This window comes from Eublepharis macularius, chromosome 8 (genome assembly GCF_028583425.1).
Source record: "Eublepharis macularius isolate TG4126 chromosome 8, MPM_Emac_v1.0, whole genome shotgun sequence".
NCBI classification, from domain to species: Eukaryota; Metazoa; Chordata; class Lepidosauria; order Squamata; family Eublepharidae; genus Eublepharis; species Eublepharis macularius.
The window spans coordinates 110,579,971-110,595,692 of record NC_072797.1 but is presented as its reverse complement, the minus strand read 5'-3'; the positions used below and the strand labels follow the sequence as shown (position 1 = coordinate 110,595,692).

Here is a 15,722-nt window from a genome sequence, read left to right as displayed (position 1 = left end):
TTTTCAGTGCTGAGGGAAAGGCATTCTGTGTATGCCCAGAAGAATTTTTCTTCCAAAACTCAGCCTGTGCTGAAAACAAATCTGGACACAAACTGAGCAATTAGGAGAGACAAATTCTAAAAGGGTAGTCTCTAGTATGTTGTGGCAAAACTAAAGATGAATTTTGTGCCACTGGAAAAAAAATAACAGATGCAGTGTAGTTTCAGTTTTCATGGTTAGAATCTATTTCATCAGATGCATGAAGTGAATTCTCAGTCTGCAGATATAGCTACATACATGAAAAACAAATTTGTAAAGAAGGAAAGCCTCTGTAATTGCCATTAAAATGCACGCTATTGAGATAGGATACCTTGTAATTAATTAACATTATGTGTTAATTTTTTTTTAAAAGCATATATGCAAGTGAAACAGAAGTAAACCCAATTACATGAAATGAGACTTACTTCTAAGGAGACTTACTAAGGATTACTCCCAAAAGATCTCATCAATTTTGCATCCTTCAATCTGTACCTTCATCCTGATCAAGAGCAGGGCCGGTGCCAGGGTTTCTGGCGCCTGAGGCCAGGGGCAGCTTCAGGGCTGTTGCTGCCCCTACGCGCATGTGTGCGCGTGCACACACCCACACCCAGACTGCTCAGTTGCCCCGCACCACCCCGGCCACCTGCTGTGCCTGGCCCGCAGCTGTGTGCACACCAAACGAGATGAGGGTCGCGCAAGTTTTCTTGGGAAATGTAGGAGATGCCTTCCCCTCTCTGCTACTGCTCACTGCCCTCTCTGAATGTGTGGGTTTGTGTGTGGGGGTGGAGCCCCAAAGCATTCTCCCCCATCTCCTGCCTGTCGCCTCACAAACTGGAAAGGAGCGGAGGAAAAGTGATACGTTTCTTTTGAGGGACTGGGAGGGGGATGGGATGGAATAATGACCAAAAAGCAAAGGGGAAGGGAAAGGAGAAAGCGGGAAGGACCTAGAGAAAAGCTGCACCTCAGGGTGCGAGCTTTGAATGAGCTGCTGAAGACACAAATCCTTCTTCCAGGCACACACCCCCTTCCTCACTCCCCACACGAGGGTACCCTGGGAGAGAGCAGCAGCAGCCCACCACGGAATGGTCTTCGGGTACCCTTGCATCCAGCAGGCCTGGAAGAAGGATTTGCATCTTCAGCAGTTCATTCAAAGCACACACCCTGAGGCGCAGCTGTTTCTCTAGGTCCTTCCCGCTTTCTCCTTTCCCTTCCCCTTTGCTTTCTTCTGTCATTATTTCATCCCATTCCCCCCCAGTCCCCCAAAAGAAACGAATCACTTTTCCTCCGCTTTCCAGTTTGTGAGGCGACAGGCAGGAGATAGGGGGGAATGCTTGGCGTGCGTGCGTCCTCCCAGCCCTCCCGCTCAGTTGCTCTGTGGCGTGCGCCCCCGCCCCCGCCCCCCCCCCCCGGCGCCTCTGCGCTCGAGGCGATTGCCACACCTGCCTCCACAGACGCACCGGCCCTGATCAAGAGCATGTATTGGGCCTCTCTGTAAACTATTACTAGGGACATTTCAATTGCCCAATCTCCCCCTGCTTTCTTTCTTTCTCTTTAAGGAGGCAGCAGCAGGAGGGAGGGGAGGGGAGGGGAGGATAGGAAAGAGCTTGAACTATTGGCATTTCAGCATCCGGATTTTAGTATCTCTTTCTAAAGTTAGGGCAGATGTGGAAAGACAGCAGCATATGGAGATGTTGCTCACCTGCCTCCCCTCTCTGCAGGATAAATCCAACTTTTCACACCTCAATTTTCCTTATCCCTTTAAGTATCTTCATGTTGCTGTGATTACGCTATTTTGTTTTGGGTAAGTAGAAATATTTTAAAGTTTGGTCTCAGTTTAGTACTTTTTGAGACACAGAAGTGTCACTTGATTCAATGGGGCTTATTCCCAGGTGGCTCGGGTCTCACCTATGTTTCATTGATAGTGTGCTTCAGTTTTCTGGCTCGGCCTTTGGCTGGAGAGTCTTCCTGATTCTGCTTGCTCCTGGTTTTTTGGGGGAGAGGGGGGGAGCAGGTTGCATCGTATCCTATTGCAATGATTATCCTGTTCACAGTAACAGAAAACAAGTGATTTGTTTTGTTATGATATCTGTTACAGATGAGAGAGGTTGCTACATGACAAACCTCTTCTGCTCATCTCTTACTTTGAACACCCCATAGTTGGGGTCACCATGAATGGCTGCAACTTGACGGAGCATTTTTCTTCTTCACGGTGGCAGCAGATGGAATTTTTTGTCCAGGGGCCCACAGTGCCTCTCAACAGTACTGGTCACATCCTATTGATTGCCTAGACTGACACTGTGTGTTTAAATCCATCTTGAGTCTCAGTGAGAGATTATAAATAACGTAAATAAACAACTTTGGACTTAAAGGCTGTTTATGATATAAGCAAGTAAATTTTGTACTTCTAATTCGGAAGCTATTGAGGCTTCTAGTTATTGTCTGGACCAAAATGCCCCTCAGAATTCTGCACAAGGTAATGCAGAAATCTCTGCTATTTCCCCACTTCTTCTAGGGGAGCTGCATGTGCAATTGTGTGCCATAGATTCTCCTTTGTTTCGGCAGTTCTTGGTAGAATTCCAAGTTACAAAAGTATCTACTTCCTTATATAAATACTAAATAAGTATTTATTTGTGAACGCCACAGACCAATATTAAGCTAAAAGAAAAAAGATCTTTTCCTTAAAAGGAGTCAAGCTTCCAAAACAGTCTGGACGAGATGACACGCTATCCTACTGTCAAGTTTGCCGAGAGCATGGCTACACATTACCCTTGCTGTGTAAAAAGGAACCAGGTTCTGACGGTTGAGAACTCAAAGGGCAACTGACAGCTCATCTCCCCAAGCAGCTGAGAAGCAAGGGAGATTAGCTGTGTGAGATAACTAGAGATAAAAGCTTACTGGTCAGCAATGCCTCCTACACTCTTAACGGGGGTGTTTGAGGCAAATACCTTTAGTCTTCCTAGACTATCGACTGAAGGGCCCCTCTCAACAGATTTCTCAGCAATCAGGGCCTGCTTTTCATGTCATGAATGTAAGGTGTAACCTGCAGGCAAAGGGCTCACAATGAATCAGACAACACAGTCCTATAGAGCCTTAGACAGTTGACCCTATTTGTCAGCTACTGGTAACCATAAGGTGATGACAATTATAATTCTGGGAACCGCCATCCAAATGTTACATTTCCAGACCAAAACCAAAAAATATTATTTATTTAGAAGATTCATAGCCGCCTCTCCAGAGGCCTGTTTGAGGCAGCTCACAAAGTAAACTAATACAATAAAATCATTAAAAGAGAATAAAAAGTAACCACCACCATGAAGCCCAGCCATTAAAAACTCAGCAAATTAAAACAACCACTGAGAGCCAAAACACACGTTAAGAAAAACCTAGGTTCAGCACGTGTTCTCTTACCTCAAGGTTTGCCGGGATCTGTAGGAGTCCTGGAAGCTTAAAGTTTAGCATTTACAGAGCAGCAAAAAGGGAAAGGGAAATACAGGCGCCTGTATTTTAAGCTTTAAGCTTCCAGGACGCCTTTAAGCTTCCAGGATGCTTACAGATCCTTTAAGCTTCCAGGACTTTAAGCTTCCAGGACCCCTACAGATCTTTAAGCTTCCAGGACTCCTACAGATCCCGGCAAACCTTGAGGTAAGAGAACACGTGCTGAACCTAGGTTTTTCTTAACGTGTGTTTTGGCTCTGAGCGTTCTAAAAAATTAGCCATAAAACAGACCTCAGACCAGAAGTAGACCATAAAACAGCTAAAACCCCTTAGTAAAAATCCAGGGGGGAAAGAAAAATGTATTGACCTGGCACCTAAGAGAGAGTAAGGTAGGGCACCAGGTCAGCTTCAACAGAGAAGACATTCCAAGCGCAAGGTGCCACCACCAAAGAAACTCTGTCTGGTCACCACCTGCCTGACCTCTGCAGGTGGGGGCACAGTTTGGGGAGATGATCTTAACTGGTGGGCTAGACGGTTATTAGTCAGCAACAAGATAAAACTAAAGACAGTAGAGAAAAATATTTTAAAATTGCTGGAGTAGAAGATGGAGGAAAGGAGAGGGAATAAAGTTCAAGGCATTTTTCAGTTCAAAATACACCACAAAATACAAAGAACCCATTGCAAACATCTTACTACATACCCCATCCTCACTGCTGAGTGATACAAAGATACAGATGAACATGCTAAGCAGGGCAAGAGAGGACAAGTAGGATCGTTCATCTGTAGATGCTCATAGATGGTTACTGTGCAGTAGCAGTATTTGTAGATCCCAGCCCAAGTGTTTTTTCCCCTCCCAAAATTTAAGGGGGAAACCCCTAGTACTTATTTTTGGGGCAACAGCAACATCTCTGTTTTATGAAATGGATATATACACAATTTACTTTTGTACATAGCACTACACACAGAAATTAAGCACTGTACTTATAATCTTGATTTTAACAGTGTTCTTTGTCTATATGTTGTCAGTGCTATTAAATTAGCCTTATGTATGATCTCTGCTACAGCCAATATAGACCTGCTTCCACAATAGAAGGTCTTAAGAGTAAACTCTCATGTCTTTCTACATGATTGTGGTATTGCTCTCCTACAGTTATAAAAAAAAAACCCGAAAGCATAGTACGCATTAATATTTTAGACTACCAGTTACCTTTCTGGCCTGATTTTCCAGACTGCTCACAAGAAAGCAACTACCAAATATAATATTTATTTTTATCTATTTTATAAAAGAATCCACATCCTAAGTGCTGTGTGCTCTGATAAGTAATTTAAAATACAATCCACCAAACAAAAGAAAAGGCATGGACAACAATACTTTATACCCATACAAAGAAGCCAGAAGCAACAGTAATGAAGCTATGGTTGTTGGGGGTTTTCCAGGCTGTATTGCCGTGGTCTTGGCATTGTAGTTCCTGACATTTCGCCAGCAGCTGTGGCTGGCATCTTCAGAGGTGTAGCACCAAAAGACAGAGATCTCTCAGTGTCACTGAGAGATCTCTGTCTTTTGGTGCTACACCTCTGAAGATGCCAGCCACAGCTGCTGGCGAAATGTCAGGAACTACAATGCCAAGACCACGGCAATACAGCCCGGAAAACCCCCAACAACCATCGTTCTCCGGCCGACAATACAGTAATGAAGCTGATTCATCTAATCTCCAGAAAAGATAACAGTGAGCTTCTGATCTAGCTGTATTCTTTTCAGTGCAGACCAGGCAAACATATTAACCATACCTTAAAGTGTACTTTTCCCTCTAATGAACTGCCCCACAGTCCAAGTTTTTACCCCAAGGGAAACTGCCAAATGCAGCCTCAGTTTGAAAATGGCACAATGACAGAAGGAACAAAAATAAGCAGCCCTGGTTTAGGAACTCTGTTACTGATGGTTGCAGCACAAGGCTTGGAAGGGGGCATTTCAAGAATTTTCAATCTCATGTAGTTGAAAACCCCTGAAATGAGATTCACTTGGTACAGACTGTCTGGAAACAAAAACATGACAAAATAAGAAACAGATTCCTGTGCGTAATTAGTCTTCTGAGATGTGTAAACACACCTCTTCTTATTTCTTGATATGACCTGATTATTAGGACCTAGATCATGAATACGAAAGCAAAAATCAATTTTTTAAAAAAACCCTTAGCTAATGCGTAATTCAAGATGGCATATAAAGAATGTTTTGTTTTATTAAAATATTATCATCTTTTCATATTCAAATATTTTAGTGATTCCAATTACAGAATTTCTGGAAAAAAATAATGCCTATCTTTTAGTATGAAGTTAGGTCTAAAGTACCACCAGCAGAGTAAAGCCAGTACAATGTGACTTCCTCATCTCCCTTGGCTTCAACCCACTAACCCCCTCCCCCATGAGATTTGACTTCTTGGGGGTTAAGAAAGTGTGGTGGGGATCTATAATGATATGGAGGAACTGACAAAAACGGTTTCTACTTCCATATCAATAGAAGTGCCATTCCATTGGTGGAACTGGCATCACATCAGCAGAATAGTACTTCTAGATCCAGCCACTATGGATAAGATAGTACTACTTTTTATTTGTTACTGTTTTATTTACTTTATTTATACCCGTGAAGTTATCTCTTCAATGGTTATTGAAGGGAAATATAGAAAGATCCCATATGAGGACAGACGCTGCCGTTGCTCCATTGGTGAAGTGGAATCACTTATTCATATGTTCTTTCGTTGTCCTTTCCATCAAGTCTATAGGGACAAGTTTATTTCCCCACTCTTAGACACACCAATTGCAGAGGCAAGTAAGGCCTGCCTGGAGAAACTCCTAATTGATGAAAATCCAACTATCTCCAGGCAAATAGCCAAATTCTCTCTCTATTTGGTTAAATTCCATAATAAAAAGAATAGCCATACGTAGTCTCCTGCTCTTTTTACGATTTTAACTATCTTAATGTCAATGTTTTAAATATTAGAATTCCTGCTGTTCCCAGAGAACTATATACATTTTAAGATAAGATTTTAAATGCTAAATGTATTTTTTTATGTCCTTTACATTTTTATGCTGGATTTAATTATTTCATTGATTGATAAGGATGTATTGTCATTGTTATGGTCTCTGATTGCAAATAAATTTATTCATTCATACCGCACACTTCTCCCTAGTGGGGGCTCAAAGCAGCTTACATTGATTTCCTTTCAAATATTCAAATATTTGTCTTCACAACAACTCTGTGAGGCAGGTTAGGCTGCGATGGTGTGACTGGCCAAAGGTCACCCAACAAGCTGCCATCGGACGGCAAGAATTTGAACCTGGATCTCCCAGATTGTTGTCTGACAGTAACTAATAAGCCACACTGGTTCTCTTTTAACTTCATTATAGAGGGAAAAGAATATTTTCAAAAAACAAATTCCTGAAGTACAGACATGATGGGGGAGTAAGGAAGAACTGACCATGTACTTACATTCTGAAGAGAATTCTCCACGGATTTCATATGAGTAGCAATTAATTCTTTATCTCTGTTAAAAAGGAGGGTAGAAGGTATGCTTACAATGTCACAGAAATTACTAGAATGAGCATTATCAAATGCCCCAAGATCTGTCATCTTTGAATCACTTCAGTGCATATATAAAATGGATAGCTTAGATAACTATAAAGAGACTGCCCCATGCAACATTTCCCCCTCTTTTTGAGCTAACTGAGGGCCAAGCATGGGGTGTTTCTTGTAAACAGGCGACTAATGAACAAGTCCTTAAAAACTTCCACCCTGATAGTGGATATCAGTTCCACATAGGAGGCCATACTGGGCAATAGGGTCTAAGCACTGAGCAGTTATTGTACTTGTTAAAGAACACCTATGCCCATATTCAGAACATATTACTTGTGGCTGAGGAATTTTGAATCCTCTAGATCACTGACACATACAGGAACTAGAAACGATGGAAGGAGAAAATGTAAGTGCAACATTGGCCCATGAACAAATAGCATATTTGTGGCCAAAGTGGCAAAGAAATTAGTGGGGAAACATTAATTATTGGCAAAGCTCAGCAGAAGTAAGACGGACAAATGATAGTCATGGAGGCATGCTCCGTTCTCTCTAGAGAGGAGATGGTCCTCCGAACTAGCCAGGTATTGCGTCTCTCCAAGCATGGTTCACCATCACCTCCTCCCATGACGTTACCAGCTGGGGCCGAGCAAGCCCCTGTGGCAACACCCTCCGTGTCATACACATCATACCTCCAATTTCACTCTATACTCTTGCCTAGCCAATTTCCAAAATGGCTGCATAAACTGAGAAAACATGGTTCTGGATCAGTTCATGGGGAAAGTAGTGTGCCAAAAACCAAGTAACAGCACCAAATGCTGCACTCAAGCCAACACAAGCACGGAAGCCTCTCCTTTTAGAACGGCCCTTTCAGCCATTTGCTCTGGTGAAAGCAATGCCCACAATAAATGAGAAAGGAATACAGAGGAAATATGAGCAGAAACTAGGGAGCCTTTCTCCCAAGTAGTACCAGTCAAGGCAAAGATAGAACATCCCCTTGGGAAAATCTTCCTAGACCTGTTATCCCTTATTGCTGTTAGGAAAGGGGCACAATCTTCTCCCTATCAAGAAAGGTGGAGTTGGGAGGGATTTTTGTCCTTACTAACATGTTTATTGAACAAAAATATCTTCCCCATATGGACTTCTGGAGTGATACAAAAATGTAAACAAAATGATAAAGACAGGCAGAGACATAATCAGAATCCCAATAAAATAATTGTACGTAGTCAAACAGTTGCAAATTATACTTTTACTGGGACTAGTACAAATTTGTAATATAGAACCTCCTCCTTGATGTCTTTTCATATCTATTGATATATATCTATATTATCATCTGATGAAATACCTATTTCTTGTTTATTTCAGAAATGCCATAAACAAGCTACGCCATGGTAATGGGATAGACCCCCGCCAATGGATTTTACACACACACATACTGGATCTTCAGCCTTGGCCGCAAAGTGTGTTCTAAGTAACTTTATTTATTTTATACCTCACCTTCCTACCCAATAGGGACCTAAGATGGCTTATATAATTTTCATCTCCTCCATTTTATCCCCACAACTACCCTGTGAAGTTGGTTTTGCTGAGAGTCTGTGACCAGCCCAAAGTCACCCAGCAAGATTCCATGGCAAAGCTGGGTTCTCCAAGATCCTACTTCAACACTCTACCACTACACCATACTGGTATATTACTATATTAGCAAACTCCCTTAAGATGGTAGATATAATCAGTACAACGTCCTGTACTCTGCTAGTTACTACATTTCAGTTTTCATCCCACCCTTTCTCCAACAAACTCAGAACACTGTATGTCAGTCATTCTCCTATTCTTCTGTTATCCCTCCAACAGAACTATTAGGTACGACAGGCTCAAAGTGACCAGTCCAAGGTCACTTATCCGGTCAGTTTCACTGAAGAGTGGAGGATTTGAAACAGGGTCTCCCAGACTTAGTCTGATACTCAAAGCATAGGCCTCCATGAATCTCCGTTGGTACCCTTGGGCCAGTCACTACTGCCCCTAGCCCATATCAAAGGGCTTCTTTGGGAATAAACTGGGGAAAAGAGGTAGGAGGACTGCTATGTATAGTTCCATTAGATCCTTGGAGGAAGAGGCAGAATGCAATAACTTAACAGACTGCACAGATCACTTGGCAGCATCACCATCTTCCAGTTCTCTGTCAACTGGTGCTGATTGCTGTTTATGTACACACACACAGCCTCCTATGTTATGCTTCTACGTACGAGAAGAAGTCAGTGATGGCTTTCCCCCCACTGTGCTACAGCTCTAAAATCCTCTTCTTTCTTGTCCCATGTGCACTCAGTCATAAAGGCATGTATTAGGGCATCTGATCTGGAGTGCTATGCCTTGAGGAGGGGTGCACAGGCCATACATGTCTCCTGTGTATGTACTTTATTTCTGCAGCATGATGGAAGGGATTTTCTTTTTTTGCCACCAGTGTTGGTGCAGGAGGGAGGTTCTGAGTATGTGCGCACAAACCAAATGAAGGAATACCAGAAACTTCATGCTGCTGAGAGAATATGTGGTGTTGACTCTTTTTCATTGTTACTCCTTACAACATTCCACAGGTGACCACACTTGTGTATTGCTATAGTGACTTTATAGCTGTGAATGCTGTTTGTACTTTGCTTCCCAATTCCTGCAAATCCAGTACACTGATTGTACTACGTTCCCTGATCCAACATCTGCTTTCTATCCAACTCTTTGTTCATTTGCTAGGCCAGTGGCACATCTACTAGCTAAGGGAAGCTGGGGGTGACTCGGTCACTATACACTAGAAATATATGTTTGTGCTGCAGCAAGCCCATCCTTGAATGACCAAGATGGGCCATTAGTATGTCGAACTAAGTTTTCTTTCTTCAAGAGGATCTTGCAGTAAATTTCAAAGGAAGGCAGCTGTACTTTTGTTTTCCAATGCTGCATTATCCAGGCCTAAAACCCTTTGCATGAAAGTAAGAATTGATCTTTTGTCTGTTTCAAGTGATCTCCCCAAGGCCCCAGTGCTCACTTTGCTGCCATGCGGAGGGCACTCTCTGCATCGCGGATGCTCTCTTCCAGCCGACGCTTGTCCTGCTCCAGCTGGGTAAGATGTCTATTGAGCTGACGCAGAGATTGATCTTTTCTTCTCAGCTCCATCTTTGCCTCGGAGAGACTCTGAGAGCCGACAGAAAACAGAGTTACTTGTCAGCTCTGATAATTAACTTCAATTTATGCCATAGGCTATTAAACAAAGAGGAATACAGACAGACTGTGAAATAGATTGAGGCTATTTTCTAATAAAAATAGTTCCTATTTACCTTTTCAAATATCCAGCGCATTATATAGCAAACGAAAATCCCATCCTCAATCCAGAATAATCAAAGATATTACATGTGCTGTACATCAGCATTATTCTTCAATTTCATGAGAATATTCATCTTTAAAAGTGAAGGGCCAATGAGCTCAATAAGGTACATTTTGAAAGACAAGTCACAGTACATGAAATCACAGGTGGCCATTAAAGACACTGAGTAATATGGCTCGGAAAGGAAAGAGATAAAACAAATATAACAGAAGAGAAACATCCCTAAAGGTCTTCTGATATGGTGTATTGGTGTTCACTATGCTGCCAATTGCTGCTAACATGCAAACATAATGTACTTCATTGTATCATGTGGCTTGTGTGGTTTCCAAAATACATTGCATGCTTTCTCTCCCTCCCTGGATGATTGCCTCGGGATTTCTACAACATTAAATGCTTCAAGTACAAAATAAGTTCAGACTGATAGAATACATACAGTTCTCAAAACGGACAGTGTTTATTTATTTCATTTATACTTCGCCTTTCTCCCCAATGGGGATCCAAAGTGGCTTACATCATTCTTCTCTCCTCCATTTTATCCTCACAACGATCTGCGAGGTAGGTCAAGCTGAGATTGGGCAACTGGCCGAAAGTCACCCAGCAAGCTTTCCATGGTAGTGGGGATTCAAATCTGCGTCTCCCAGAACCTGTCCGACACTTTGATCGACGCAGCACTGGTTCATATGCAAACTACAATCAAGGCCTATATACTCCTTTCTTTTTTATTGGAAGAAAGTATTTTCAAAGGATTTCAACTTGCTGAGACCAATTTTTAATTCCGTTGCCTTTAGTAATCCAGTCTAAAATTAGAAAATTTTTGTGATTGCTGTGAGATTCTTCTATCACTATTATTGGTAATAGTAATTCTAGTATTTTGGTTATTGTTTGTTAATGTGGGATCAGGCTTAAGCCTATGACCAAAAGAGCTGAACCAGGAAAGGAAAGGAAGGAATTCAGTTGCCCTTCCCCACTGTGGAAAGACCTCACAATTGTTACGGATTATCCAAGTGCCAGCACTATATTCAATCTTTCGTAATATACTGTTTCTGCATCTTTGTTTACGCTTGTATGTATTTAAACTTTGTTACATAAAAACCTAATTTTAAAAGTGTGTCTTTTTAAAGAGTTTACATTTGGTTGCTATGTTTATTGCAAAAGGATTTAAACTGGGCTGTTCCAGAACAAAAATTCCTATATGCTACTTTGACAAATTAAGAAGTTATAGCCTTCTCAACGCAGCCAAGAATTTTAAATATCTACATAACACTTTGAATGCATTTCTAACGGCATCCATCTGAGGAATGGAAACACTCAGCAGCAGAGGAATTTGGGAAAGGCTGAGCAACCAGACTTAGCCAAATGTCAATGGAAAGTCAGCAGTGCAATGGAAGCCCAAGAGGTCTATACCCCACAACCTCTGATTACATTAACACCTGGAGAACAGAGGGTCATTTGTCATTTTGTTTTTGAAAAAGATGGACATGTGTTTGGGAGGGTACTATATTTGCAGATTCATGAAAAAATCTGTAAAACATACCTTGGACTGCAGGTTCACAAACTACAGAAGTAGCTTTGAAAGTCTTGCCCTATGTCATTTCCCGGAAATAGCTGTATATAGGACGATTGACCTGAAGACTTTACAGATCTTTAGATATGGATTTCTGGGTTTACTAAAGAAGTTTTGGGAGTGCCCCAGTAAAATAAATGCTGAAAAGATTTGGCAAGGTAAAAACAGGACCTAGACCTTCCTTTTGCTTCCGGTTGCTACCTTTTAATTAGCATTAAAATGCATAGTATGCTATATTTAGAGCCGGGTAAAGAATAACTATACAACTAATGGAGATAATAAAGTTCTCTATAGCAATGACATTCTTGGATACCTTAAGCTATTTATTTTCTAAATTCTCTTTATCAAGAGTTCATCTGTGTCCTTGCAAGATTTAGTTGATTGAATTTAGAAGAATTATCATGGGGCAAACCCTATCGTCTCAAGAATTCCCCTTTTCCCATTTAAAAAAGGCATAAAAACATAATTGCTTATTTGCTGAGAGAGGTCTTTCAAAACTGAAAAAACCCATACATTTCTTATCTACAGATTAGACAGTATTGTTCCATGTGGTATAAACAGCAGTGGTCCTTAATCGTTAATCTATTACTGCCCCTTAAGAACACACCACAATATTATAAACAGATGCCTCCATTTATTTAAACATTTAAGTGCTGCCGTTCCCACCTATCCAGAGGAGTGAGCCATGTTAGTCTGTATTTGCAAAATAGTAAAAAGTCCAGTAACACCTTTAAGACTAACCAACTTTATTGAGGCATAAGCTTTCGAGAACCGCAGCTATCTTCGTCAGATGCATCTAAAAAAAAGAATAGTCTAATACTTTTTCCGGATAGCCGATAACATAAGGGCTGTCCAGACCTTCAGGCAACGAGCATTCCATAGTACTGGAGCCACCACTGAAAAAGAATACACCTGTATTATGGCTGAACAGAGACAGCTTGAAGGGAGGGCTCAGGAGGAAATCTTGGAAGTATCTTACATGATGCACAAGTGAAAAAAAGCAAATAAGAACAGCACTCCAGAAAAGACAGATTTATATAGTATATAGTATATTTATTATGTATACATAAGTTTACACAGATCTCAGGAGCACATTCACTGAAACCCTTGTGCCTAGTGGCCAGTCAACTCCTTAAAGTCAAATTTGGTTCCTGTTTGTTGTGTGCCACAGCAAGGACTTGAGACAGAAATGTAGGATCTGGAATTTTATCCTCAGCATGGGGTAAGCAGTATAGAACAACTCTCCTTTGGCAGGGGGAAGCGGCTGCCAAAATTCCGACTGCTCTCCCCAAGATTGCCCTCTGGAGTGCCATAGGGTTCTGCAATAAGCATCAGTTTACCTTTGGTCTTCTTCCCATACTCATCACAAATTGCATGGGAGAAGTAGGGAACATTCTGTATATGTTAATTGTGAGGATGTGATGTGGGGCCATGCAATGATGGCATTCCCTTTCTCCTCACACACAAGAAGGCCTCAGATTGGGAGGGGAAGGGAGTGAAGTTCATCCTCTTCCTCCTGTTTCGATTGGCAGGCTCCTCTGTCTCCCTTGTGTCTCCGAGTTACAAGCAATGGCAGAGGAGTCAAGCTGACCACCTCCTTCTAAGCCTCTGGCTAGGAGGTCTTAAATTGTTTTCTGCAGCCCCTCTCCCAGTCCTGCAAGACTATCCTGTCTCTTGGGACTTCCTCCTCAGAGAGGCCTTAGGCTTCTGTTTTGCTGCCAGCTTTCTGGGCACCAACCTCTTGCCTTTACCTCCTGGTTGGTTTGAGCCCCCCCCCCACCTCTGCAGTGGCCTGCAGCCTCAGCATTTCTTAGCCAGCATCACTCAGTGGGGGCTTGGTTCCAATGCACAGCTGAGCAGGGGTGGCCTGAACAAAACTGGAGCAGTTGGACTGCTGTGGGCTCCAGACATGAAGTATCTGCTGTCAAGTATACCGCCTAGCATGCAAGAATACAGAGTGCGCTCTATGACCAACTTCCTCACACTCTGGTCTTATCCTGCATGCCTATTGAGGCTGGCACATGAGAATGAAATGGGCAAGTAAGAACAGCCAGATCCCAATGGCGGCCATATCTGCTCATATTCATTTCTTCTCTCTTTTCAACTTTATGCTCTTCCTAACTAAAAATGCTAAGACTTTGGTTCTCTTCTACTTAACACAATTCATTTCACTGGATTAGTGGATCACTAACATTGGGCTTCAGGGCATGTATCAATCAATAGCTGCAACGTTCACTTGGGGAGCCAACAGAACACCTATTTTCTATCTGTACACTTCGCTTTCACCATCACCTAACCCCTTTGCCTCTGATGAAAGAACGGAAGTTGGCATTTTTGCAGATAAGAACTCTGTGCTTGTTTTTTGACTTTTTAAAAGTAACATTAACACAACTGGAATGTACAGCATCATCACCACAACTCATTAAAAGGCAAAACAAAACAATGACAAGAAATCTCTGAAAGTCAAAGAGGTGGAAAAAACTTGCAGGCTACAAAACACTGAACATTTCTTTTGGCCAGCTGTATCCATTACCTAGGCTCAACGAGTGCTTTCAAGAGAAAGTTGTCTCTCTGCTTTTAAAAAAGTTGGTCTTTGTGGGTTAGATAAACTTTTAAAATTGTTCAAACCATAGTCTCTGGAATGGTTTAAAGTAATATACTTTCAGCTGCTAAGGCTCCCCCCTCCCACCACATTTCTTCAGATTGATCTAATTAAAACCCCTGATAAACTTTATGGACTCTAATATTTCCAGCTGAATGACTGAAACCAAGAGGGTGTGCCTCAAGGCAGCAAGGCAACAATGATAAGCAGCAGGTTAGCCACTAATTTCTCAACCAGGGTAGATTGTAAAAGTGTGATGTTCTGATATCCAAGAAACTGTTCAGGAGAGAATAGGATAAATCAAGTTTAATAACTCTGGTCCTAATTGTTCCCCCAATGCTCAACTCTAATTACTTGGAGAACTCTCCTGACTGTCACCTGATATTAAGTTGTTGGAGGCTGAGTGTGGAACAGTGAGATAATCAATAAACATTTAGAGGGGAGAAGAATGAAGATCCCCGTTAAGCAGTGGGAACCGGCAGCACCCAAAGCCCTTCTGCTCATGAGAAAGCCTATGGGAAAACCGGAGTGATTGCAAAGCAATAATCCAAAAGCACTCTTTTTAGGCCTTGAGGCCTTGAGGCAGGAGTACGTTTGAGAAAGAGAGGTTAACACGGTCACCCTAATTACAGCCCACTTTCACATGCTTCATATATAAGCGAAGACAAGCCAATTAGGTAGAAAGGAAGATAAGAGAAGTTTTATTTGTATACTAATTAAACCCCTGATGAAATTAAAGGAAAAACATACAGCTCTGTAATTGTGTCTGAGAAAGGTCACTTCAGGTTCAGTTATCAGAAAAGCGCAGCCTTGAGATATTTCACTTAATCCACAATATAGCCCCTTTATTTTGCTCCCTGGGCCTTAATATTTACAAAAGTAAGAAAATTTCAAAGCCCGATTATAATGCATTTATCTCAAAACGTTGCAATGGGCAAGCCTGAATGGCCAGAAAGTTAAAGCTGAATAAGAAAAGGAGGATAACAACAACAAAAGGAAGCCATGCAAACCCACATATATTCTGAGTATGTATCGTTTTGAACAGCAAAGAGCTTTAAGTCACATTTCAATAATGTGATCCTAATTATTTTATCCTTCAGACAGTTAAATTGTTGTATGGTCATTGGCAAAACCCCAATATTTCTATTCACCTTAAGTCAAATCACATTCTCAT

General features: G+C 41.7%; 1 protein-coding gene across 2 annotated transcripts in view; it reads right to left on the bottom strand.

Moving 5' to 3' along the window:
* Positions 1-15,722, bottom strand: part of CCDC171 (coiled-coil domain containing 171) — a 249,297-nt gene that overhangs the window by 96,059 nt on the left and 137,516 nt on the right. For both annotated transcript variants that reach the window (XM_054986128.1, XM_054986129.1), the window contains exons 20-21: positions 10,047-10,192; positions 6,938-6,992 (exon numbers count right to left, since the gene is read on the bottom strand). In XM_054986128.1, coding sequence (XP_054842103.1) covers positions 6,938-6,992; positions 10,047-10,192 — 201 coding nt within the window. The remainder of the gene's footprint in view (positions 1-6,937; positions 6,993-10,046; positions 10,193-15,722) is intronic.